This window comes from Clinocottus analis, unplaced genomic scaffold, assembly GCF_023055335.1.
Source record: "Clinocottus analis isolate CAN_PGR_092001 unplaced genomic scaffold, fCliAna1.0.p SCAF_6, whole genome shotgun sequence".
Classification (NCBI taxonomy): domain Eukaryota; kingdom Metazoa; phylum Chordata; class Actinopteri; order Perciformes; family Cottidae; genus Clinocottus; species Clinocottus analis.
Window position 1 is genome coordinate 21,090,812 of NW_027176218.1, and position 26,922 is coordinate 21,117,733.

Sequence of the window (26,922 nt, forward strand, 5' to 3'; positions counted from 1 at the left end):
TGAAAGAAAAATGGGTTTAAATTACATTAGCAGTATTTTTGTGGATTATGTCTTCCACAAAGTGATAGAAATTAATTTCTTATTATCAGCAATCCAAAATGTATTATTTTTTAAAATATAAACAAGAAGAACACATGACCGACAAAACCTGAAGGTAGTGTGGTATTAAATGTATTTGTAATGTATTATCTTTATACATTTATGTTGACCTTATACAGGCTGTGACGTTGTTTGTTTCATTTTGTTTTGGGCTAACCATGCAGTTGCATTATGAACCGTCATGCATTGTGATATCTGAACCGCGTTTCGACATGAAGGAGCAGCAGCCGTACTCTGAGCTCCTCATCCGGTCTGTAAGGCTGCAGCCGCTTGCGTCCACAATCAGGTTCTTTTGGTCACTACCCAAAAACTGGGGTGAAACGTGGTGGACCGGCCTTTCCGGCTCAGTTACCTCTTTTCCACAATTGTCCGGTACAATGACACCAACACCGCCTGTCCATCTCACTCAAAGTTTTATCTTTGGTCTGACCATAAAATAAAACAATGAGACTGTACTTAACGGGGAAACTGTAGACTACAGTGACGTTTTCCTTATGTTCCTTGTGCACTTTCTAGCTTGATTTTTGAGTTTGAGCCACATGGACTATTGCTTACCTCAGTGACGTGCGGTGATGTTCGTAGCTAGTGAGGCGCAAATATATGAATGCAATAAAGTAGATTAAATCATCATTGAATTGGCAGCTTGCACATTGACTACTGGTTGTTTTTCATAATTCATATCAGCATTCTTTACAGAAACATAAGTAAGGTACTGGATCATGTTGCTAACCCCAGAGCCCCCAGAAATAGGGGCTCAGCCCTTCGTCGATCTCCCAAGCCCAACCAGTCCAAATAGGGCCTCTGGTGTGATACAACAAAGAAAACGGCACATCCTGGCAAGTCAATATGAGTCCATGTTTCATGTTATGACACTATTCCACAATAAATATGAACATAAACCATAAGTATGACTCGAAGGGACTCGAGAGTGACTTGGGAGAACACCCAGAGTTTAAAAAATATGCCATTTCATATTGATAGCATGAAGCTACACAGGAGGGGTCCTGGGAGTTTGCCGTACAAGTCTACATGTGCTTTGTGGACTTAGAGAAGGCTTTAAACCGGGTCCCTTTGGGGTTTTTGTTGAGGGCGGGGGGCCGAAAGTATGGGGGTATCTCTGTAAGACTGCTGAGTGTGAAGCGGCGGGGATGAGAGTTAGCACCTCTAAATCTGCGGCCATGACGCTCGGTTGGAAACCTGTGGATTGCTCCGTCCAGGTGGGGAATGTGTGCCTTCCCCCAAGAGAAGGAGTTCAAATATCTTGTTCATAAGTAAGGGCAAGATCAGCGTGGCTGCAGCAGCAAAGCAGTCGCTGCACTGGACCGTCTGAGCTGAGCCCGAAGGTAAAGCTCTCAATTAGCCAGGCGGTCTATGTTCCGACCTAAAGAACGAGGTCTCGGATACAAGCGGCCAGAATGAGTTTCCTCTATATGGGGGGCGCCGGGCTCAGCCTTAGAGATAGAATAAGGAGATGAGTTTCCTCTGTAGGAGGCCGGGCTCAGCCTTAGAGAAAGAGTAAGGTGATGAGTTTGCTCTGTAGGAGGCCGGGCTCAGCCTTAGAGTAAGAGTAAGGATATGAGTTTCCTCTGTAGGAGGCCGGGCTCAGCCTTAGAGATAGAAAAAGGAAATGAGTTTCCTCTGTAGGAGGCCGGGCTCTGCCTTAGAGAAAGGGTAAGGATATGAGTTTCCTCTGTAGGAGGCCGGGCTCAGCCTTAGAGAAAGGGTAAGGTGATGAGTTTCCTCTGTAGGAGGCCGGGCTCAGCCTTAGAGATAGAATAAGGAGATGAGTTTCCTCTGTAGGAGGCCGGGCTCAGCCTTAGAGATAGAAAAAGGAGATGAGTTTCCTCTGTAGGAGGCCGGGCTCAGCCTTAGAGATAGAATAAGGAGATGAGTTTCCTCTGTAGGAGGCCGGGCTCAGCCTGAGAGAAAGGGTAAGGTGATGAGTTTCCTCTGTAGGAGGCCGGGCTCAGCCTTAGAGATAGAATAAGGAGATGAGCTTCCTCTGTAGGAGGCCAAGCTCAGCCTCAGAGATAGAAAAAGGAGATGAGTTTCCTCTGTAGGAGGCCGGGCTCAGCCTTAGAGATAGAATAAGGTGATGAGTTTCCTCTGTAGGAGGCCGGGCTCAGCCTTAGAGTAAGAGTAAGGATATGAGTTTCCTCTGTAGGAGGCCGGGCTCAGCCTTAGAGAAAGGGTAAGGTGATGAGTTTCCTCTGTAGGAGGCCGGGCTCAGCCTTAGAGAAAGGGTAAGGTGATGAGTTTCCTCTGTAGGAGGCCAGGCTCAGCCTCAGAGAAAGGGTAAGGAGATGAGTTTCCTCTGTCGGACGCCAGACTCAGCCTTACAGATAAGGTAAGGAGATGAGTTTCCTCTGTAGGAGGTCGAGCTCAGCCTTAGAGAAAGGGTAAAGGTAAAGATATGAGTTTCCTCTGTAGGAGGCCGGGCTCAGCCTTACAGATAGGATAAGGAGATGGGTCCGTAGGGGGCCAGGCTTAGCCTAAGAGATAGGATAGGGTAAGAAGATGAGTTTCCTCTGTAGGTTGGCTGGGCTCAGCCTTAGAGATAAGGTAAGGAGCTCGGACATCAGAAGGGAACTTGGAGAAGAGGCGCTACTCCTTCGTGTCTTGGCTTTATATCTCTCAGCTGGCCTGAGAATGCCTTCGAATCCCCCAAAATGAGCTGAAAATGTTACGGGTCACAGACAAGCTGCCGGGCCTGCTGCCACCGAGACCTGAACCAGATGAAAATGGATGGATGGATATTTTTATACATATATAATCACTCATCCTGTAAGTTTGATGTTTTTTCCTGTTATTATGTATGATATTCACGTATGACCGTTTCTTTCCTTGGACTGATGCTCCATACGGGAAAAATATTAGCTATGTGATCAACAGGGAATGGATTTGTACTTTGACTTTTTGCACTGAGGTTTGAGGTTGTCTCGTTTATTAAATTTATCTTGATAGTTTTAATGTTTTATGCCTTTTCTTTTCTTTTTTTTGGATCTACTTACCATTTATTATTATATTTAATTTTGATGTGAAACCACATTTTAAGTTAATGCGGTTCCAGTGGGAACTTATAATTGTTATTTGCACTTGCAAATGTGTTGCTAAATTTGTACATGTGATTATTTTCATGAAATATCATCTCACATAGGAGGTGTTCTTGTAGCTAAATAGTTTTGGTATTTGTTCAGTGGGCAGATGGAACAATGGGGAGATGTAACTATGTCACGCTGTGTAGAAATGCCATCACATAAATGATTTGAATGTGTATATAAACAGCAGTATGCATGAGTGTGCTGCAACAGAATCTCTCTGTCTGCTGATCCGTGTGAGAACGCTTGTCCCTCGGCATATGCATATATAAGCCTACAATACACTTTCAATTACAACACTGTTCCTGTTCTCTCTCTCTCTCTCTCTCTCTCTCTCTCCCACACACAATCCCAATCACACACACACACACACACACTCACACAGTCTCACACACACAGGAACACTGAAAAGGCAGAGTCCCTTTTTCCCCAGTTATGCAAATAACATCAGCCCTTAAAACGGTTTGAGTGAGAATTAAACGTGAATTAAATGAGGCTTGGCTCCTTTCTTTCCATTCTATCTGAATAAGGCAAAGTCCCGTCACCATGGGAGATCCCCACGCCGTTGCCATGCCTGTTATGGGATTGACAAGACGAGAAGTGACATAAATACCGTGGCCGGCGTTCAATCCAATTATGTGGCGTTGCCCGCCTCAATACCTGCTAGCCATGCAGTGCTGTGCTGGCGTCCTTGTATTCAGCCCGCCTCAGAAATAAGACTGGCCGTATTCATCTTTAAGCCTAGCGCTAACCTTGGTCTCTTCACCTCAGCTAGCTCTAAGACTCTGCCCTCAACCCTACGCTCAACCCATCAGCCTGGTTTCATACAGGCCTTTGGACAAGGTGCTTCCCCAGGCTCTAAACACCCAGGGCTAAAACAAAATCCCCTCTGCACTACCCAAAGGCCCCAAGCTAGCACTGGAAATGAATAGCTATTGATATAATGCACACAACACAAAGACAGGAAGTCTGAGTGATTATGCGTGATGTTTCTGTGAGTGACTGAAGTTTCTTCAATGCACAAGGACGAGCCCAATGAAATCAGGTTTAAGACCATAGAGGACAATCAAAGTTGTTGATCTTGTTTTGCACTGTGCAATGTGTGTAGATCTCAGGAACAGAGGTGTACAGGAACACAGTAATTACTTTTTAATCCCTTTGAACGGCAACATGTCCTACTGCAAGATATTTGAATATTCCTGGTATTTACAGAAAAGTCAAAGTCCTGATGCCACCTGTGTCTCCCGTTGACTTTCTTTCAGCCATCTTTTAGAAAGATGTAAACATATGGAGTTTACAGTTTACGCTAGCATAGCTTGCTAGCTTATCATGATGTTCTCCTCTAACACTTCTCAACTGTAATATCTGCTGGCTTATTTTCTTCACAGCCCTCCCCTCATAATATAGCCATGTGAGGATTAGACAGCCACTCCAGTGGTCTCTCTTGTGACATTAGCACGGTGGGCACAGAGAAAGAAATATGCATCGCCTATACGCATTGTTTTAGTCAGCTCGGCCTGGATCTGTTTCATTGTGAAACATGCTCACACCAAAGTACCAAATAATGCAGCTTGGTCAGTGACATTTTAAAACTATGACACTCTAACGACCCCTCTAGCATCAATGTTGCATGTTTAATGCGTAGCCTCTTTTAATATGAATAAATAAACTTATGTCTTCACAGAAAGTTTGGTTTAGGCATACACACCCTAAAGATGTGTCGGTATCAGACGCCAAAGAGCACTGACCGAGCTGTGTTGTGCTCATAGATCTATTTTAATTGTAGTTGCACTACTTCATACTCAATTGTTGACTATAAAGCTCATGTTTAATCTAAAAACATATCCGATGTGGTTGATACTAATAAAACTTATTTATAACACATATCAAAACGAGTAGTAATGCATTTCACAGGCAGAAATACAAAGAACAAAGGATGCAGCTCCACACACACTTCTACATAAATATGAACACATGAATAAATCCAAACTGTGATGTGTAAACTACAAGTTGACTACAGATTGGAACTAACAGGAAGTCAATTCCCTGTGACTTCCTGTGTATACTTTGAAGGCAGCTGAAAACTCTCCGACTGGCAGGTGTCACCTTGCACGGTAGCTCCTCCCATCAGTATGAAGGAATGAGTGATCGATGACGTCGTGTTAAAACGCTTTGAATGGTCAGAAGACTAGAAAAATGATAGACAAGTACCATTACTCATCATGTTCAATCATTGTTCGAAATCTAAAAGGAATCTAATAGCTTTCATATTGATAGAGACCTGACAGAATACTTAATAATTAGAAGTTCACACAGGAAGGTCGTGGCTCAAATGGGGATATTTTATTGTAGGTTATGTTACATTACATTTCATTTAGCCGTAAACACAGCAACTGGGAGCAATTAAATGAAGTGTCTTGCCCAAGGACACAGCGAAGTGGACCAGGGGAGCCAGGGTTCGAACCACCGATCCTCTGATTGAAAGACAGGCATGCTAAATACTGAGCCACAGCCGCCCCGCTGACACCGAGCACATTGAGTCAATCACAGCACCCAGCAGTGGCGGGTTAGAAATGTGTTGTTTTTAATGAGCTGTGAGATGTTCTTACTTCTGGAAGATTCACTCACTTTTTAAGGATTTCACTTTCACTTGTCAACATTGCTATGATGGAGTCTGGAAGTGCCAAATATGGTGTTGTCTCGGTTTTATACAGCCTGCAGCAACACGACTAAAAACATAGTATTTGTATGTTAATGGGACAACAAATAAATATATGTGAATATGTAGTGTGAATATAGTGTGCTCCTGCAGATAGGGGCGGCTGTGTTTAAATATTGTTGACTATTTTTGCATTAATTTATATCATTCTGATGAAATTAAAGTAAGTGTTATAATATGAATTGAACGTTTGCACTCTGTACACACAAATATGGGAAAGAAGTTTCATTGTTTTAAATATTAGCCTCACACAAACATTACAAATTACCAGAATGTGTTGTTGTTGTTGTTGTTGCAGTTAGTGACAACAAACGTGTCGGTTTGAATTTAATGTGTCAAATTCCCCGACTCCTTTAAATAGTGTTACGTTGTTTTTACATTGTCATTTGATACAAAAACATGGATTACAGGTGCAATAAATAATTTTCTGTGGAAAAAAATGAATTTAACTACTTGCAGTACATACGTATGATTGCTGTGAGAGAATATGAAGTCATTTGCATTGAATATATTTGTGCAGTGTTGCCCTGGTCCACAGTGAGCACCGTTGTTTCCTCTGGTTCTGTGACAACGGTCCCAAGAAAAAAACTGAAGCAACACGTTGGTGTGAGCACTGGGTCAGTCTCTTTTTTTTCCCGAACCCGTGAAAAAGCAAATGTAAAGTGGACTTGACAACCAGATCGGTCCCCCTCCCCTCTTCTCCGGCAGTGCTTGGCTTGTGTTTGGGCCCCAGAGCCCATTTTAACCACAGGCATTTACAAGCTCCCCTCTAAACAACCTGCCAGGTGCTTTAAGCCTCCCGCTGAAGGGCCGCAGAACATTATGAGACTCCAATAAGATTAGAGCAGAATGGGCTGTGAATGGAAGAATGGAAGCTCTTATAATGGGATAGATTGTTAGCACAGCAATGTGTTGCTCTGAGCTCCCATGACCAATCTACAACTAATGAGCATTCAGTGAGCGTGCTGTATGTCACAAGTGTCCCGAGGCTGCGATGGGGACACCGAGGCGAGCAATTTCTCATATTTGTCAGCAACACGGGCTTATCGCTTCGGTCAAGTTTTACTTGTATTGTATGAATTCAATATGGTGGGGACGTTCTCACACTCCGCTTGATGAAAATTCATGGGACCGGTCACTGACAAGTGAGTATTTTATAGTGAGATTTAAGCATCCAGATTGAGTTTTGACATTCTGGTTCCCACGTGCTGGGAATGAAGTAAAAAGAATACTGCATATTGTAAATTCAAGGCCTTGCTGTCGCACTGTTATACTGGAAAAACACTGCCTGGAGCTCCTTTATGAGATCGCTAATACAACTGAAACGCCGCTTCCAGCCAGTGTCAGTCCACGCACAACTGCAGGCAAACGCTTTTGTCATTGTATGCAATGAACAGGAGGAGCTATTTATAATTAGCAAAACCACCAGAAACAGAAGGAACAGCCAGCAGCGACAGCAGCACTGTGAAGCACACCTTGAGCTAAACGTCAGCATGCTAACGCTAAGGACATTGCTGACATGCTGATGTTGAGCAAGTATTTTATTATTTAGATACAATGTTCACATCACACTTTAGCATTAGCTAAATGTTAATATTGTAAATGCAAAATGTGTATTTCACAGGCATTTGGTCATAGACCAAAGTATTGGACACAATTCAAGTGAATTAAAAGTTACAGCGTCACCAAAGAGATTTCCTATTTATTATTTTATTACAGAATGATAGACCAATAAGAAAACCTGTTGTGGTATTGTACTTGCTTATGTTAACATTGGGCGCTCGCTGTTCACACTGAATCTGTTAAATGCACTTCTGTTTCAGCTGTCACCACTTTAAAAACAAGTAACTGCTGTCTTAAACGTTTGTACTTTCATTTTTTTCTATTGTGAAATTGACTAAAAATGAGCAAAAGCAGGATACTCTCTGGTGATTTTCTTCCAGCTAGCTGCCACCTTATCAAACATGTCACAAATAACTTTCATGTAAAGAAAACACACTGTGAAAGGAGTAAAGTTGTTAGACAAAAACATAGACAACTTCCAGACTGGCCGTAGTAGAGACCTGTCAATCACAAGGTAGACCCGCCCTGTTTGACTCTAACAGACCATAATGTACTAAATGAACATCGTGCTGTATAGAAGAAGACTTGAAACTAGAGATTGAGACATAAACTCATGTTTACAATGTTTACTGAGGGCACACATCAAGAGAGAAGTAGAGCCACTTATATAGACTTCTATACAACCAGAGGAGTCGCCCCCTGGTGGTCAGGAGAGAGAATGCAGCTTTAACACATGAAGCATAGACTTCTATACAACCAGAGGAGTCGCCCCCTAGTGGTCAGGAGAGAGAATGCAGCTTTAACACATGAAGCATAGACTTCTATACAACCAGAGGAGTCGCCCCCTGGTGGTCAGGAGAGAGGATGCAGCTTTAACACATGAAGCATAGACTTCTATACAACCAGAAGAGTCGCCCCCTGTTGGTCAGGAGAGAGAATGCAGCCTAAACACATGAAGCATAGACTTCTATACAACCAGAGGAGTCGCCCCCTGGTGGCCAGGAGAGAGAATGCAGCTTTAACACATGAAGCATAGACTTCTATACAACCAGAGGAGTCGCCCCCTGGTGGTCAGGAGAGAGAATGCAGCTTTAACACATGAAGCATAGACTTCTATACAACCAGAGGAGTCGCCCCCTGGTGGCCAGGAGAGAGAATGCAGCTTTAACACATGAAGCGTAGACTTCTATACAACCAGAGGAGTCGCCCCCTGCTGGTCAGGAGAGAGAATGCATGAATAGAAACATGGTGTCAATGAGAGTCAAATAGAAGATGCTCCTGCTTTACTTCCAGGTTTTGCTGTTTGATTTCTGTGCTCATTTTTGCAATACTCTACCACTCATTGAGTATTAGACGGAATATGAAAATGCACAAGTATCCTGATTATTCATTTGCTTGCATTTAAAGTCTGTTCTTCACATTAAAGTCACTCTAGATTATTTAAAGTTCAAAATACAAGCAAAATAATGTTTGGAAAGTAAAAGACTAAAACACTGGTGATGCTTCTCGTGGGCACATCGTTCACATAACATTAGACTCTTTTTTAATATAACAATTAGCAGTTACAGCCATTTTAAATATGGAATTCACTTTCAATTGACCTTTTACATAAAAGCACAACTAATGTGAACAGACTTCTTAAAAGCAATATATTCCACTAGGTCGCCTCCTTTTTGACTTAAGATCTATAATTATATCATTATATATATATATATAACTAATGATATGATATATGTATATTATAGACATATGATATGTGGAGAAAAATATAATAAGTATTCTCATGATGCTTCTTTTTGCCAATGCTTCAAAAACTGATATTCACGGTTTGATGAGTGACAACCATAACACAAGTACAGTGAGTCTAAATGAAACATTTTTCAGTGTGTCATTCACTATTGTTTTGTATTGTCTCTTTCAGTGCGGAAAAAGTACATTGAAGGAACAGGTGCATTGAGGGTGACACACACACACACACACACACACACACACACACACACACACACACACTCTAAGGGGCTTTATCCAGGCCTTGTGTCTTGCTCTCCCTCCTCAGAGCGAGGTGATGTTTAATGGAAAGTTAATATGGCTTTAATGCTTGTCGTCGCATTTGGACACTGAAGGCCTCACTAATCCACTCTGTTCCACACTGCCTGGAAACAGATGCTCTGGCCAGGGACACGCAGAGAGAGAGAGAGAGAGAGAGAGAGAGAGAGAGAGAGAGAGAGAGAGGGCCCCACGAGGAGTGAGAGAGAGGAATGAGACGATACTATTGGCTATTAGATTGAAACAGAATATAATATTTCCACGATGACACGTCCCCGTTTCACAAGCTTTTTAAACTTTTCTATCTGTGAATTTGTAATTAATTATATTAAGTAATTTGGTATCACATGGATCAAGGCACAAACCTGCCAATGTTGTAGTTGCAGTTGTTTAAATATACAAAATACGATCGTTAACGTTGTGACATTCTGGCCATGCACAGAAATTGTAAATTCGAGGCAACAAATAAAAAATGGTAAAAGCTTTAAAAGCAGGAATAACTTGTAGTTTGGAACGGTGGAAGGAAGTTTCCATCGGCATACATATATATATATATTTCAAAAGTACACACTTGTTCCACATGAACTGTCACACATATTAAACCATAAAACATGGCTGGGGTCCGTTGTTGGTTTTATTGTGTTTTTATTGTGCCCCAACACTCTGTTTCCTCTGGCCAGTAACACATCAGCGGTCATGCGTTATGGATTCATCACGTTTCTCGTAGCGTGCCAGCTGAGCTTTGTGCCTGTAAGACAAAACAGAGGGAAACAAGTTGGACAAACCTCCTGTGAGACATTCCTCCTCATCATTCAGACAACAATTTAAAGGCTTTCGTCAGAATCGTCTCTCGCGCCTTCGTCTGAAATTGTTTGTTTACACGCGTCGCCATTTTGTCAGCTTTGTTCGCTCCATTTCTGTTCAAACTTGGAGGCTTAGAGCTTAACTAGTTACTTCACCAGTGACACGGCCTTCGTTGTTTTCCCCTTTTTGCATGTGTAACCAATTGGGCCAGTAAGGTGGGGAGGGTTCCTGTTGTAAGGCTTCAAGAGGCTAATAGCTTAAAAATGAGTCTTAACTGGTGTTTAATTCACCGACAGCTGTTGTGCTGGTTAAGTATGGAGCAGCAGGCCGGAGTGTCTGACGGACTCGGAGCAGACATTAGTTCTGCTGATGCCCGTTTTCCCTCCCAGGGAACCATCTGCTCCACTTCAATACAATAGAGGGATTTTCTGAAGGAATAAAATGCTTTGAACGCAACTATTTCTCTCTCTCTCTCCCGCTCCCTCGCCCTGATTGTGGTTAAGGTGTCGTAATTCCCGGCAGGACGGGCCACTCAGAAAACCTGCTGCACATTTAACGACTGGTTTCTTTTACTGAGGTGGATCATGATCACTTCAATGAGTAGTTTACAAGATTAAACCGGAACGAGATGCGTGTGAGGGCGGTAGATTTGGGCCTGAAGTGTCTCTACATGAGAGTCTGCTCCTGGTCATGTGGCCACGAAGGGAAATACAGATGGACACATGATACTGTATGTAATAATCATCATAACTACTAGGAAACAGTCAGTTGAGTTTTTGTTCCTTGCTATTTTATTTCATTTTTGCTTTTTGGTTGTAATATGTTCATTTTTCTTTTTTCTATCATTTTTATAAAAACATAATATTGCTGACCTGATGGATGTGTCATATTATTTATAGTGTGATCCAAAACCATTTCCCTTTTTCTCTACCTAAAGGACACTTTATTGCTCAAATATTTAAAAAAAAAAGCTCATATATTTTCTTTCCTTCAGTAAATGTGTTCAGTACATTCGTATTGTTTTATTATTGTGTGTTTTATTTTAAGAAGGCGGTGTTCATACTGTAAGGGTAAGTGAGGAAATGTGCTCTTAATGTAATTAAGAAGAAATTACCCTTTAAAGACGATAATGAGAGATTTATAACGTCAACCTGTTAGGACCTGAAATGCTTTGGCCTTTCATATTGTCTTATTGAGTCATTAATACATGGGGGAGTTTTTACAAATATTTGTATATATTTTGTATACTTGGTGATGGATGTGAGTTCAGCTGCTGCAGAGGCCAAAGGAAGTAAATAAATAGATGTCTGTCTCACTTTGTTTGGTATCATAAGCCACCGTATGGATGACTTTGCTCCGTCGATACAGAGCACACCTGACTGTCCATATTCTAATAAATAATGTGATGGACATGTGACCAGAAAAGTTGGCCACATTTGAGGAGTCGTCTTCCACTGTCAACGCATGTGGAGCAAAGAGCTGCAGGACCAGAGCTCGTTCAGTTCTTCCTGCTGAGCGTCGCCGCTCTCGGAGACTTAACGCCGGTGACCCGGTTGAAAGAGATGAGGACCGATGCTTGTTTCAGCTCCTGGAGGATGAACGGAGGAGCAGCACGTGCTCCAAAGCCTTTAGTCACAGGTCTTACCACGAGCCCTCACAGCCCGGCAGCCTCAGACCAGAGCTTTGTTCCCTCACCTCGAGCTTTGTGAAGTCCAAACACCACCGCCGCAGCTTTCTCACAATCACAATTGTTTGCCGCAAGGCAAACCTCAACCCTTAAGAAGACAGCGGAGCCAAAGGTCAAAGACACTTTGCCTGCCGCTTGATTTCACTGACGATTTCCTCCATTGAGCCGAAGAGTCCAGGGGACGTCGGGGCAGGGGACTCATTTTACACTCGCTCACGTCAACGGGACGTTCAGGCGATCACATGATCAAAGGGGACCGGACCAAAACTGACTTTAAGTCTCATTTTTTGGGGGGAATCCGCCCGAAGACGTTGTCCAGAGCTTTGATACCTGAAATGATTTAGTTCACTTTAAGTGGCGTGAATGAATATGAGTCTTATTCATCATCTTCATTATCGTTCTCACAGGCCGGTCCTGACGATAGACAACAGACCACATGGGTTTGTCAGAGTCATCGTGGGTAATCGTGTCATTATATTCATCACCGCATCCCAGCAGACACTTTGATAAAAGTCTTGAAGCCTGACGGTCGCTTCATGCTTAACGGGATCAGAAGAACCGCGAGGGCCGAGGTCCAGATTTAATGAGAGTGGCAAGGAGGGTTGTTATTATTTATTATTAGCATTATTTTTAGTATACATTTGTTTCAAATACGTCAAACCTTTGCCAGTTGTGGGGCGGCATTGTCTGAATAGGGGCCTGTGTAAAAGTAAGAGTTATGAGAGTGTGTGTTCCTCTGAGTGGACCGAACATTGCTGCATTAGACAGATAGATAGATAGATAGATAGATAGATAAATAGATAGATAGATAGATAGATAGATAGATAGATAGATAGATAGATAGATAGATAGATAGATAGATAGATAGATAGATAGATAGATAGATAGATAGATAGATAGATAGATAGACTCATTTGTCACCACAAACAACAACAGACACAAAAACACATGACAAGAACAAACACCAGAAAATGCCATTTGAAACAAGACAACAAGACACATGACAGACATAGAAAGATGCTGAATTTAAATCTAAAAACCACAACTAAAGACGTTCATTACAAAATTCAAACTGCTGTCGGGACAAAAGAGCTGCTGAGTCGCTCAGTCGAACACTTTGGCGTCCTGAATCGCTCACTGATGAACTTCTGAGTCCTTTAAAAACACAGAGCGTTAATACGTGAGTGATGAGGCAATGGGGTCTAGTTTTTCTACAACAGTAAGGACACATTCAGTATAATAATGACAAATAAGAGGTAACACACCACTAAAGGAGTCCTCCTGTGCATGTGCTGCATCCCTGTGTCATTAGTACAATAATGACATGTGTGTGTGAGCTGACGCAGTCCATCCCATAAACACAATGAGATCAAAAGGGCGATGTAATTATTTGTGACAGAGGTCCAGTCCCAACAGAATCAGAGGACGCTGACCAACCCCCTCGTCCTCCTACTCTTCAAAGAGATGCAGGCCAAGGCTGAGGGCTGAACTTGTGCGCGTGCAAAACGTGCACGTGCCTGAGTGTGTGTGTGTGTGTGTGGTTGTGTGTAGAAGTGACCCCCTTGTATAAAAGCTCTCTAAGAGGGCGCAGAGCCGCACAGCTCTCTGGACTGTTTCCCTGGAGGCATCTCTGCAAACCAAGCCGAACAAAAGTTTGAAACTTGTTTTTTCTCCCCAGCGCGCGCCACCATGATGTTTCCCTGCAGCGCCCTGCCGCCTCCTCTGTACCCGGGCTTGCTGCGTCCCGCGGCGGCTCTCTCCTCGCCCCTGAGCCGCTCTTTCCACTCGGGCTTCCTAGTCGAGGATCTCCTCCGGTTGAGCCAGCCGGTCAGCTACATACAGCGGACTTTCTCCTCCAGAGGTCCCGGGGACGTCCTCCCGCTCGGCGGCCCCCCGCAGCGGGCGCTGGAGCCCAGCGCAGAGCCGCAGAGCTCCGGCCAGCAGAGCCGCGGCGGCGCCGGCTCTCCGCACGCCGCGTGCCCGGGATCCTGCCTGAAGTTCGGCGTGAGCGCGATACTGGCCCCGTCGACCCGGAGCGGTGAGTCAGAGGCCGCTGGAGGAGGAGGAAGAGGAGGAGGAGGAGGAGGAGGATGGAGCAATAGATTCGTTTGAAGCAGCTGGTGTCAGCAGCTTCATGATCAGTAAAATATGTATTATTATTTTTACGATTATTAATTAATATAATGATTATTAGAAGTAGTTTTTTCAAAGTCTCACAATAGCCTCTTCAATATTAACTCCACTAAGGAAAACAAACTCGAACGAAATAATAATATTATTTGTATTAATAATATTAATAATAATAATAATAATAATAATAATAATAATAATAATAATAATAATAATAATAATACATAGACAGACAGACAGCAAACTGATAAATTGCCTGCTGAAGTGCATCAGAAACAATTTAAATATTTTTTGCTTTTTCAATCTATTTCTCCTAAGGTCCAGTTATTAAAATATTGGATATTTAAATGTTCCTCATATTTATCATTGTGATATATTTCTGGTGTCTGTGGTGTTTTCCGTCCATGTTATGAAATATCAGCTCAGTCAACTTCTTCTTTTTCCCGCTTGCTCCTCAGTCCAGAGTCTTCAGACCAAGTCCTTCCCTTTGCCCTTCTTTGACGGCGGCCTTCATCCTTTCATCAGAGCTTCATATTTCACAGGTTGGTGGCTGAGAGTCATAGAGATCTCTTTGATTGATATCTGAGAACGCGTGAACATTATCAGCCAAACAGAAACGACACAAACTACACAATAAACCGCCATTAAAACAGTTACAAGAACCCTAGAAAACATCCGATCATGAAGCTTAAACTGATTGACGTGATTGACGTGTTGAACATCACTTCTTCACTCACATTGATCCTCTGAGATGAAGGTTTCATGTTGTCATCCTGCTCGTATCCACAATATAATTATAGAATATAATAATGCAGCACACCTCGTCTGGGTGTAAAATATAATGCATCCATATCTTTCACAGCACTGTTTGGAGATCGCTAAACACTAATATTATAATATTATAATAATAAACATGTTTGACACTTACCATTTTAGTGATATTGATTCATGAATGAATTATTTCATACTAGGATGTCATTAAATGTAGTGTATCTCTGACTCCACACAGATCACAAGTTTAAAAAAACATCTAACCTTTGGGGATTTGACAATGAGCACCACGTCTTACCGGCAGATGTGGATGCAGATGTGGATGCAGATGTGGATGCTGATGTGGATGCTGGTGTAGATGCTGATGTGGATGCTGGTGTAGATGCTGATGTGGATGCTGGTGTAGATGCTGATGTGGATGCTGGTGTAGATGCTGATGTGGATGCTGGTGTAGATGCTGATGTGGATGCTGGTGTAGATGCTGATGTGGATGCAGGTGTGGATGCAGATGTGGATGCTGATGTGGATGCTGATGTGGATGCTGATGTGGATGCAGGTGTGGATGCAGGTGTGGATGCTGATGTGGATGCAGGTGTAGATGCTGATGTGGATGCTGATGTGGATGCTGATGTGGATACTGATGTGGATACTGATGTGGATGCAGGTGTGGATGCAGATGTGGATGCTGATGTGGATGCAGGTGTGGATGCTGGTGTAGATGCTGATGTGGATGCAGGTGTGGATGCTGATGTGGATGCCCCGCTGCTGATGTGGTCTCGGCCTTTCGCATGGGAATTCCCCCGGACAGCTTGGAATCAGCGCCGTCACTTTGAAGGTCTATTTAGGCGGCGCGCTGACTGCTGACATTAGCACCAGTTGTCCCAATCGACAAATTAGTCCAGTTTGTCACGCTCTCGACATATCAGGGCCGTTTGTCACGCTCTAAATGTGAGGCGGGTTTCTTCCCAGCTCGGGAACTCAGCGCCTCTTCACGCGCTGTCGTTTTCCCACCGAGCCCCTCTGCAGCCCCACAAAGATCTCTAACCGTGACCAATAGGAGCCAAAACCTCTCTCACACACACACACACACACACACTCTCTCTCTCTCTCTTGCTTGCTCAACCACGCACACACACACACACACCATGTATTTTCCCATGTTGCCCGTCAGCTTGAGGATCATAATTGTAGCCATATGAGCGCATAGAGGACGTGTTTGATGAGCAGCAGTGAGGAGCCGTGACATCACTGTGAGCCGTGTCATCACTGTGAGCCGTGTCATCACACTGAGCGTCTTTAATGGGCCCGTAATGGACCTGCCTGTTGTCGGCCTTTTCCACTCTGTTCATTACAACACAATCACTTTCCTCTGTGCATTGGCAGCCTATAAAGCCCTTCACGCCTCATTAGAGGCAGTGTGGGCTCGGCTATTGGAGCCCTGCTCATTAGCATAGGCTCTGTTTCCACTGCCGGACAAATTGGGGCTTTTTAACACCCGATTTCAGGCAGAACAAGTGTATTATGGCAGCTTGTGGGCTCATGATGGAAATAAGAAAGGGAGTGACTCTTTCCTGATATCACTGAGGAATGCAAAGGTTTAGCAGAACTCCCGCTAACGCAGCGTCCAAGCTTTCCAGTCAGAAAACAAATCCAAACGTAGTCGTTCAGAAACTGAATGTTTGATACCGAATACGACACTAAGGAAAACAAGAACATCAGGAAAATGTGATGGATGGATTAAGAACATTTTAGACACGTCGAAGAAAGACAAACAATGAAAAAGAAGCCAGACGTAAACCAAAAGGCTCAAATGGTAAATGGACTGGAGTCTCTTGACCAATCAAAGCGCTTTAAAACCACATTTAATCATTCACACCCTGATGTGTGGACTCTGTCTCCTCAAAGGGTTGGATCCCAAGATTCTTACTGAATTGGTTTAATTCTTATTTCATTCACTGTTCATCTTTAGCCAGTAGCAGAATGCGCGATGACAACTGTAACGCAATATTCAGGGACGACCTTTGAATCTCTTTTTGCCCCTCCAGCCTCGTCCTCTGTGGTTCCGGTCCCGGGAACCTTTTCATGGCCCCTGGCCCCCAGAGGGAAACCCAGGAGGGGCATGCTGAGGCGGGCCGTGTTCTCAGACCTCCAGAGGAAGGCCCTGGAGCGAACCTTCCAGCGGCAGAAATACATCAGCAAACCAGACAGGAAGAAACTGGCCAGTAAACTGGGCCTGAAAGATTCCCAGGTACATGCTCATGGTGGCCCTTTGGACCCAAACGTATTGTCCACTGTCACTTTATAGAATAAAGTATTCAATGCCTCTGATCTCACGCCGATCTCCTCGACCGTGACGAGGCGATGAGTCTGAGGTGACACTCACACGCGGGTTGTTTTCTGTCCCGTGAAGGTGAAGATCTGGTTCCAGAACCGCAGGATGAAGTGGAGGAACTCCAAAGAGAGGGAGCTGCTGTCCACAGGAGGCTGCCGCCAGCAGACCCTCCCCACCAAAACCAATCCCCACCCAGACCTCACCGACGTGGGCAGCACCCAGTGCCACCGGCTGGACAGCCACGAGTCCCGTCTCCTCCACCACCACCACCACCACCGTCGTCGTCATCATCATCATCATCATCATCACCATCTCTCCTCCCCGTCAGAGTCCGGCAAACAGTCGGAGCTCTCGGAGTCAGACGGCGAAGAAATCACCGTGTCGTAAGATTCAAGACTCTTTCTCAAAAGATCCCGTCAGCTGCGACGCTGACTCGACAAAAAACAAACTGCTGAACGGAGGCGAATACCACAAGTGCTTGAATCTGCTCTGTACATAGCTTTATTTACCTGTACAGTGTTGTTTATATGACTTGTATATCGATTTACAGTAAATAACGGACACAGTTAGTTTAGATATTTGTAGAAAGAAATGTCTAAAACTCTTAAATAGTGTTCTTTCCAGACATATTTGTATTCTTTATATTTTCTCAAATAAATCTTGACAGTGTCATTTTGTGTTTTACTGTCCTGCTTTACTCTGTTCATGAAGTAGATCCTGAACATGGAGACGTCGCATGTTAAACTAGACGTCACAAGCTGGTTTGAAGGTCTCTTAAACCTCACCGCTGTCCTCAGAAGAGTTGATGCTTTGGGAACCCGAATGCCGCCATAACTTTATGATCTTAAACCTTAACGTGCAGCAAGTTAGAGTTCAATATGGGCAGAGTTTTCCAGAGGTTCGAATCTTTTTTTTTTAAAGTGTTGGAGGATAGATTTCACAGAGGACTTGAATACACAGTGTGATGTGTTTGTCAACCAGTAAACCAGCCATCTTCTGACTGAAGGACTCAGAGCATACTTCAGTAAAATAAAAAACAGCTAAAAGAAAGAAAAAAAGATGGATTTGCTTGAAGACACAAAAAAAAGGATTGTCCTTTTCCACTATGGATTACACAAGGAAAGCACCAATGTAAGAGCAGTACTGACATTCAAAATAACAGACAAGGTCGTCATAAAAACAACGATTTAATTCCACAGCAGGTTTGTTAATGGAAACTTTATTTACATGAGAAAATAAAAACAATCACTGACTTCATGCCATATTGTTTAAGCCTAAAGACACACACACAGACACACACAACAGAGTGGCTGCTGTTAGATAAGTGGAGGAAGTTAGTGGAGAACAGTAAGTACAGTATTTACAGCACTTGTATTCAGCTCTTCTTGGCCTGAATGAAGCTATTAGAGGGGACAGACCCTGAATACAAGCAGTGATGTTAACCCTGAACCGCCAAACCTGCAGTTGATCATTTAGAGAGTGGCTGGGATGAAGAAATCTGAAAAACATTTGGCCCTTTTTGAATCTGAGGAGTTAAAACCTGTTGACTTGCAAGTAATGCATACTAGAGGCCCCAAAACGCTGGACCGACTCCCCATGTAACCGTCCCAACACCCGTTCAGGACAAACACCCGCGTACAGCTGTGCTTTTAGCCGGTTTAACGCCATCGCACGGCTTCAAGTCGCTGTGGAAATGCAGCTCAACTTACTTTGTCACAGGAAAAATATCTGAAATTGATAGAAATCAGACACCTTGCGGATTAAAGTTGGCGCTGGAGCTTAACGCCCCATTTGCACTGCGCCGTTAGCCACCAATAAATGCTAAATTTGACTATTTTTCTTTGCCGATACAGACAGAAAATGTGAACTTTCTGCAAATAATCCAAGTTATTAGACGCTCCGGGTGCTTAGAATTACAAAGGGATGCTACAACAGTGTTGAGCCACAAGGGGGCGGTCACGCGCTGCATTTAGCTCTTTACGAGCGTCTCTCCATCCAAATGTTGTCCATCGTGGTGAAACAGGAAGAAAGAACATCTCTTTAAATTAGTTTTGTCCTGAAACCACACGAGAAGCACTTTAGAACAGTTAAGCGGTAACAGCCTTTAAATATGTACAATCATATTGTGCCGCGATACTGAAACGGAGTGAGCAGGGGAAGTTTACCGTTTTAAATGATCAGAGTAGAAAGTGTACACGGGAGAGAGAGAGAGAAAGGGTGGAAGGCGCCCTGAAAGAGACGGCTGGGACAGAGTCCAGGCAAGATGAAACCGTACGGACGGAGAACTACTGCAGACTATGTGATGCTGTACAGAACATCAAAGCTCACTGCCGGACTCTGAGAAGTTTGAACAGTACATAAAAACACGTCGATGTTCCTACGGTGTGTGTGTGTGTGTAGCGGCTCTCAATCTGAATGTACTCATCTACATCATACGTAGCAGATTAGGGTGCATTTGATGTCTAGTAATTTACAGGCACAATGGGTGGAGTCAGGTTCAAACTGGAGGGTGGCTTTTATCTGCTGCTACCTGCTTTTCTTTCCCTCCGCCAGACACATGAACACAGGATGGATTTTCTACCACCGGCTGAACTCCACAGGCTCTGGGATGAGATGAAGAGGTGATGTGGTGCGCTCCTTACTGCCGGTTGCTCTTTATCCTCTCCAGACGTTTCTTCAGGTCGTCCAGGTTGGCGGCCGGCGAAGCCGAGCGGGTGTGTGCTTGCGTCGGGGAATGGGAGTGTGTGTTTTGTTCCTGCTGGTACAGCTCTCGCGACTCTTTGAGCTGGGACAGCTTGCTGTGGAGCATGTCGGTGGACGAGGCCACCGGCGGCTTGGAGGACAGCAGGGAGGACATGGGAGGCCGCTGCTGAGGCTCGTCCTCGCTGCCACCGACACTTTGCTGCTGCAGGAAGAGAGACGAAGACACGGTGAGGTTTTCGTTGTTGGGGCATGAACACTTTTGGGGCAAGTTTGAGAAGCACTGGGTGAGGGTCAGGTCTTTAGTTGAGCTGGTTTGGGTTCGGGTCAGGTCTTTAGATGAGTAGGGTACTGGGATGTGTGTCATTACACCAACCTTGGAGTTGTTTTCCAGGCCTTGTCTCTGTCTGAGGATCTTGAGTCTCTCATAGTAAACGGCTGGTTTCAGCTCTTCATTGTTACTGCTCAGACTGAAGTCCACGCCATGCTGAGGGATCACTGCGAACACACACACACACACACACACACACACACGTTACTACACGAGACTGGCTTCATTGTGAGCAGAGAGCCGGGGGGTCAGCTCCCACTTTTACCTGCCGAGGTCTGGATGCGGGGCTTGCCCTCCCTCTCGGACTCGATGATACGAAGGCCTCTCTCCACGTAGCTCTGGAAGAACTGGGACGTGTTTTTGAGGAAGGGCTCCAGGTCTGCGTCCGTATACTTCTGTTTGTACTCGTACAACTCCGTCAAACCCTGCGAAAGAAGATCGGACGCATTACTGAATGTTTTCCAAGCCCTTCATCAAAATATATTCATATTTCTTCTGCGAGCTTTCAAAAAGCCAACTGTGACGGAAACAAGCTGAAAAGCGCAACAACGAGCACACTTTGAATGATTTAAAGAACGGAGCGGCGCTGACCTCTTTGGTGTTCTCCTTGGAGCCGATCTTCTTGAAGATTTCAGACAGAATGTCGCTGACCTTGGCCTTCGACATCCGATCCTCCTGGAAACAAAACAAATAAAAAGGATTCCCGTCACGTCAGAGTTCATTCAGAAACACTCGTAACAGAGTTTGTGTTAATTCTACAACGTTGTGCAGTGCGTTGTGCGTTTGGTGTGCGCTACTCACCGTATGCAGACCGCTCTTCTCGTTGCCGCGGTCACTCTTGAGTCCTGAGAGGTTCCCAGTGTGTTTGACCACTCGCCTCAGATGGGCCTCCAACTCGGACTCATTGCGGTTCTCTATCATTGACAGGTGGTCCAGGATCTGTTGATCGATGCATTTATAGGAAGAGTTCAAACGTAAATATAGTTATCACAGCAGGACAATAACTAGTAATATGATGGACTACATTGTGCGTCACCTTGGCCCCCGTGAGCTTGCAGAGTGTGTGTAACAGAGTCTTGAGGGTTCTGTGCGGGACGTCGCTCTTGAGCTGCTGCTTGAGTTTCTCTTTGGGGAAAATCTTCATGAAGTTGTGGACGTCCAGCAAGATCCGATCCAGGTTGATGTTGTCGATGGTCTCTGGGAGGAAGCGGATCATCCTCCACAGACACTGAACACACACACACACAGTCAGTTAACGGACAGCAGGGTCAGGGATGAGGACGTGGAGACGCTCCTTACCTTCATGACCAGCTCAGAGAACATGGGAGGGGCTGTCGTGAGTAAACTGTCCTGAAGCAAAACCAGCAGAGCGCTACGGAGACAGGAAGGGAAGCGGTTTCAGTTTCTTCCACCATTATTATTGTGAGCAGCTGCATTGTGTTCACATCACGCCACTGAATTCACTCAGGGAAAATACCACGCGTGCTCTACTGGGCGGTTTGCAGTAACGCTGCCGTTTCGTCGCACTGACCTGATGATGTTGGTCTGGTCAGACTTCTCCAGAACTCTGGTCACCAGCAGGTTGACTGATCTGATGACCTGCTGTCCGTCTTCTATGTCCTCCATCCGGTCATCCAACATCAGGATCATCACGCCGTGCATCAGGTCCTTCAACACACCCATAGATGCCTCTCGGGCCAGGGACTCCATAGAGAACAACTAATAGAAAAGAGAACGTGGCCTCATTATCGTTCCACGCTTCCTAGAGTCTTAAATAAAGTAGGATGAGAGTCAGAACATTCAGTTATCAAGCTCCTCTTGTGTGGCATAAGCCTCTACTTTCAGTCTGATCACATGTGAGGACAGAGGATGTCGTATGTGTACAGATTGTACAGGACGATTTGTGATTTTGGGCTCTACAACATAAACAGAATCATCGTCATTGTAGTTTCAGACTCATCAGGCGAGTATGTTTGACTCACAGAGAGCATGTTTCCTATGATGCAGCTGTACAGTTTGATGATGTCATTCTTTTCCAGCCGCTCATCAGCCATGTGCGTGCTGTAGATGAGCCTCAGCTGCATGAAGGTCGCAATCAGGAACTGATCGATGTGTCCCGACATGACTTCTGCTTTGTCCTCCTGCCGCAACACCTCGTCGATCTACAGGGACAAAAACACGACTTTAAACCTCACTCAAAGCATCTTTATTTCTTTATTTATTTGGCCAACATCTAGACCATAATGACAGATGTGTTACAGGCACTTAAAGATTGATTGTTAGGTGTTGAGGTGGTTTCAGCAGCTCCTCCGAGGCCTCACCCTTTGTCCAATTATGTTTTCTAGCTTTAGTAAATGCAGTAATGTTAGCAGACGGTAAACACAAAGCCACACTTCAAATGACCCGTTCATCAGTTCTGCTGAAGATGCATCTCCATGTTTTCATACCTGTGCCAGCGCTTGTATGCTGTTGTTAATGTCCCCGCTAGCCACCTGAGAGATGACAAAGTTGATGGTGGAGGCTGTGCTGTTGTGGAGGTCATCATAGTGTGGGGAGACTGAACGCATCCTTTGAACACAAACACACATTCAATATTAAAAATCACAAAAGAGGATCGTTTTCCCAGTGGCTTTACTTTCCATCTGACCTGCGTACCGCTTGAGTGTCTGAGTGGGAGTCTTGTTGTCGTTTCAGAGTGCGCTTACTTGGGTTCAGGGATCATGATGGGCTCCAGCAGCTCGTCCAGCTTGTGTTGGACGAGGTCCGGCAGCTCACACACTCGGCTCTGGTCCATCTCGATCATGTCCAGGTCCAACTGAAACTCCTTAGGGATGGAGGGGTGGGAGGACTCGCTGTGCTGGGCGTTCTGGCGGGCTTGGCTGAATGAAGGAGAGGAAATGGAGGGTAGGGTAGCGGACAGGACAGTTAGTCCATTGTATTATCGATCAGTCCCTTTTAGCTTTAGTCCTGACTGACACCAGCTTTTACGTATTAGATTGAGAATCAATGACAGTATGTGAGTGCATCCGAAAGCCTTCACTCTAATGAGTGTAGTCAGAGCAAGGAGGTCAATATAAAAGGATCAAATGTTTGAGATCCTCTCAAAGCACTTTTATTGGAAATAAACTCAATTTAAGCATAATTATCCTTTTCTGGCTTCAAAAATCCTCCATATCCTGAGTTTTAAACCATATAACAGTTAGAAAATGGTCCAACGTTGAGATGATGTTGTGGGTTTACCCGCCAGTGCATCCTTGCTCTGAGGATCCTTCTTTTTTTTTTTTTTTTTTAAAAAAGGACTTTATTACAGAGTTCAAGTAATTGGTTAAAACTTTTCCAAATGATAGTTGGACTGTCAGGACTGCAGCTGATCAGCACTGATCGAAAACCAACATTCAGCATCCGCATCAGGCATTTTTGTGTCATGATCGTTGGCCACATTAATGAACACAACGGTTGGTCCACTTCTCCTTCAACTGTCATTTATTGCTGCGATGTTCCTAATGTACCATTGCAAACATCCGTCACATCCCGTGTCCAAATAATGCAGAAAAACAACTTCATGCATGCGTTACATCTCGACCAGATTATTCCTAATTATCAGGCTGCTGTAATAAACTAAAAATCAAGACTTTCTCCTGTCGATTTCAACACAGCTACAACTGGTGCGTAACTCACAGAGAGGAGATTTTACTACACACACACAAACTACATTTAGCTGACGCTTTTATCGGAAAGAGACTTACAATAAGTGCTTTCAACCACGAGTACAAACTCAGAACAACAAGAGTCAAGAAACTATGATTTCTTCAAGAAAGCCAAACTACAAAATGCCATTTGAAGTGCTAATGTTATTTTTAAATATAAAAAAGGTATAGGAGGGAAAAGATTTGTTTTTAGTTTGCGGCGGAAGATGTAGAGACTTCAAGTTTATGAAAACGTGACTTACTTAAAAACGCAGTTATGGACAAATTAGTTAATCCCAACATCCCTAATTGTAATGTTGATATAACTACATTCCCATTGTTCATAACACCACAGAGCGTATGCAGCCTCCTCCTAGAAGGGAAGCGTACAACAGCTTTCTAGACCTCAATTAACCGAGCATCAAATACACCAGAAACCACCAGCGGGCAAGAACAGAGTTCCTTTAAATGCAGCACAGCGTCCGCTCCTTAGATTCAATCAACTCATTTATGAATGTTCCAATTTCCTTTGGGTGTCCACAGTTGTGAAAGAACCAAAAGAGACCTGCTGGATGATGATGGTAGAATGAAGGAACTTGACAGGAGACGGACGACCATCATTTTGGACACTCTATGCTAGTAGACAGTAGCGGCAACGGGTCACATGTTCATAATGAACCGTCAGGGCTCGTAGTGTCGGACTGTAAAAGGAAATTACTCCTTTAAACTAAATTAAATTATAATAATGACTTAATTATAAAAGGGCATTTCAGTCAGGATTTAGAAAGCATCAGCACACAGAGTTTTTATCCAATCAGATTTCACCTCCAAGGCCTATGGGAGCAGAGCGGCTTCTAGCTAACCTTTGCAGATTGAAGTACATGGGGACGTTGTCGCAATTGTCATAGACTGCAACCAATCAGATCTTTAGTTTGACGTGTCAGGGCCTGCGAGGTGGCCTGGAAGTACATCTCCATTAACATGTGCTGCGATCGGTCAGTGGGCCAGCGTGACTTTAACAGCTGAAACAAGAGAAGTTACGTTTTAAACACTCAATGGCTGAACGAGGAGGAGGAACCGTGGCGGATTTAACGCCGTTCTCACAGAGGGTTATGGACCCGTTACTGGAACTCACTTTGTTAACAAAGAGAGGCGGATGGACTTGTGAACAACACAAAAAACAATTATGGGTGATTGTTTTTTGTACTTTGTTTATAGTTGTATATAAATTCCCAGTTTTTTTGACGGAAAGAGTTTTTCGGAAACAGTTTTTCCCGTTGAAAGTGAACTACTTTTGTGTTTTTACATCTGCAGTACTGTTGTGTTAATTTGTCTATGGTGGGTTTTTTTATTATACGTTGATATCGGTCCTTCTGATCAGTGGCGGGCCGTGGACTTTCTACCTGAGTCGATCAGCTGTTCAGCAGCGTGGCGGCCCTGAAGCGAAACACAGGGCCATAACGACAGAAGGCCTCTCCGTGTAGTTTAAGCCGCTAATCAACCAGAGAAACGGTGAAATGTGATTGGATGAGCCGTCCTAACCAGATCCAGCAGCGGGCTGGAGGCGCAGGCTCGAGGCAGAGCAACAGAGGAAGCTGTGCAATGAGAAAATAAACTAATAAGGAAAAATACAAAAAAACAATGAAATTATAAAATAGCTATAACTTTTTATTATAAAAAATAAAATAGCTTTAACTTTATGATTCTGTTCAGGCCAGCAGAGAAGGCTTAGCTGGCCCAAGGAGCTCAAAGTACCATATTACCCCACTAGAGAGCTCATAGTACCATAATACTCGACTAGAGAGCTCATAGCACCATATTACCCCACTATAGAGCTCATAGTACTATATTACCCCACAAGAGAGCTCATAGCACCATATTACCCCACTATAGAGCTCATAGTACTATATTACCCCACAAGAGAGCTCATAGCACCATATTACCCCACTAGAGAGCTCATAGTACTATATTACCCCACTAGAGAGCTCATAGTACTATATTACCCCACTATAGAGCTCATAGTACTATATTACCCCACTAGAGAGCTCATAGTACTATATTACCCCACTAGAGAGCTCATAGTACCATATTACCCCACTATAGAGTTCATAGCACCATATTACCCCACAAGAGAGCTCATAGTACCATATTACCCCACTAGAGAGCTCATAGTACCATATTACCCCACTAGAGAGCTCATAGTACCATATTACTTCACTAGAGAGCTCATAGTACCATAATACCCCACAAGCGAGCTCATAGCACCATATTACCCCACAAGAGAGCTCATAGCACCATATTACCCCACAAGAGAGCTCATAGTACCATATAGTACCCACTAGAGAGCTGAAAGTAACATAATACCCAAGTAGAAAGCTGTGCTCATTGAATAGTGTTGCTTTTGGTTCCTAGAGTCTTAAAAAGTAGGATGGAAGGCAGAGCCTTCAGTTATCATCATGTGTATGTGTATGTGTACATGTATGTATGCATGTATGCATGTATGTATGTATGTATGTATGTATGTATGTATGTATGTATGTATGTAGATATGTATATGTGTGTGTGTACATATGTGTACATGTATGTGCGTGGGCCACGGGTGGTGTGTATGTGTAGGTATGTGTATGTATGTATATATATAGGTATATGTGTATATGTATATGTTTGTATATATGTATGTGTATATGTATGTATGTGTGTATATACGCATATGTAGATATGTATGTATGTATGTGTGTATGTATATGTGTGCGGATGTGTGTATATATATATATATATATATATATATATATATATATGTATGTATCCATTCCGCTTGCTTGCATGTATGTGTATATATATGTTTATACTTATTTCTTACTTATGTATACATCTGTTACCCGCTGTTCCTGTTATTATTTATTTTATTTTATCATCTGTGTGTTTAACTTAGTTTATGGCATTGGGATGCTGCTAG

The 26,922-nt window shown here is 43.8% G+C and overlaps 2 protein-coding genes across 5 annotated transcripts in view; one reads left to right on the forward strand and one right to left on the reverse strand.

Moving 5' to 3' along the window:
* The first annotated feature begins 13,635 nt into the window (after nucleotides 1–13,635).
* On the forward strand, nucleotides 13,636–17,921 carry LOC137804664 (homeobox protein DBX1-B-like). The gene is made up of 4 exons (XM_068604041.1): nucleotides 13,636–14,054; nucleotides 14,605–14,688; nucleotides 16,963–17,165; nucleotides 17,328–17,921. The coding sequence occupies exons 1-4, from the start codon at nucleotides 13,706–13,708 to the stop codon at nucleotides 17,634–17,636; spliced, it is 945 nt and encodes a 314-aa protein (XP_068460142.1). The 5' UTR covers nucleotides 13,636–13,705; the 3' UTR covers nucleotides 17,637–17,921.
* A 531-nt stretch (nucleotides 17,922–18,452) lies between these two features.
* ckap5 (cytoskeleton associated protein 5) overlaps nucleotides 18,453–26,922 on the reverse strand; it is a 31,458-nt gene continuing 22,988 nt past the window's right edge. For 3 of the 4 annotated variants that reach the window (XM_068604037.1, XM_068604040.1, XM_068604038.1), the window contains 11 exons: nucleotides 22,986–23,159; nucleotides 22,728–22,848; nucleotides 22,263–22,442; nucleotides 21,812–21,999; nucleotides 21,580–21,652; nucleotides 21,317–21,508; nucleotides 21,082–21,219; nucleotides 20,872–20,955; nucleotides 20,546–20,705; nucleotides 20,326–20,447; nucleotides 18,453–20,154 (listed from right to left, as the gene is read on the reverse strand). In XM_068604037.1, the coding sequence (XP_068460138.1) occupies nucleotides 19,888–20,154; nucleotides 20,326–20,447; nucleotides 20,546–20,705; nucleotides 20,872–20,955; nucleotides 21,082–21,219; nucleotides 21,317–21,508; nucleotides 21,580–21,652; nucleotides 21,812–21,999; nucleotides 22,263–22,442; nucleotides 22,728–22,848; nucleotides 22,986–23,159 (1,699 nt within the window). In that variant the 3' untranslated portion in view covers nucleotides 18,453–19,887. The remainder of the gene's footprint in view (nucleotides 20,155–20,325; nucleotides 20,448–20,545; nucleotides 20,706–20,871; nucleotides 20,956–21,081; nucleotides 21,220–21,316; nucleotides 21,509–21,579; nucleotides 21,653–21,811; nucleotides 22,000–22,262; nucleotides 22,443–22,727; nucleotides 22,849–22,985; nucleotides 23,160–26,922) is intronic. The other variant, XM_068604039.1, reaches the window with a different exon arrangement.

What these genes read in the sequence shown, in the direction of transcription:
- LOC137804664 (XM_068604041.1), top strand. Translation starts at nt 13,706, where the DNA reads ATGATGTTTCCCTGCAGCGCCCTGCCGCCTCCTCTGTACCCGGGCTTG. An exon ending in GGCCCCGTCGACCCGGAGCG is followed by an intron (nt 14,055 to 14,604) that starts GTGAGTCAGAGG and finishes CTTGCTCCTCAG; the next exon opens with TCCAGAGTCTTCAGACCAAG. An exon ending in TGGGCCTGAAAGATTCCCAG is followed by an intron (nt 17,166 to 17,327) that starts GTACATGCTCAT and finishes TGTCCCGTGAAG; the next exon opens with GTGAAGATCTGGTTCCAGAA.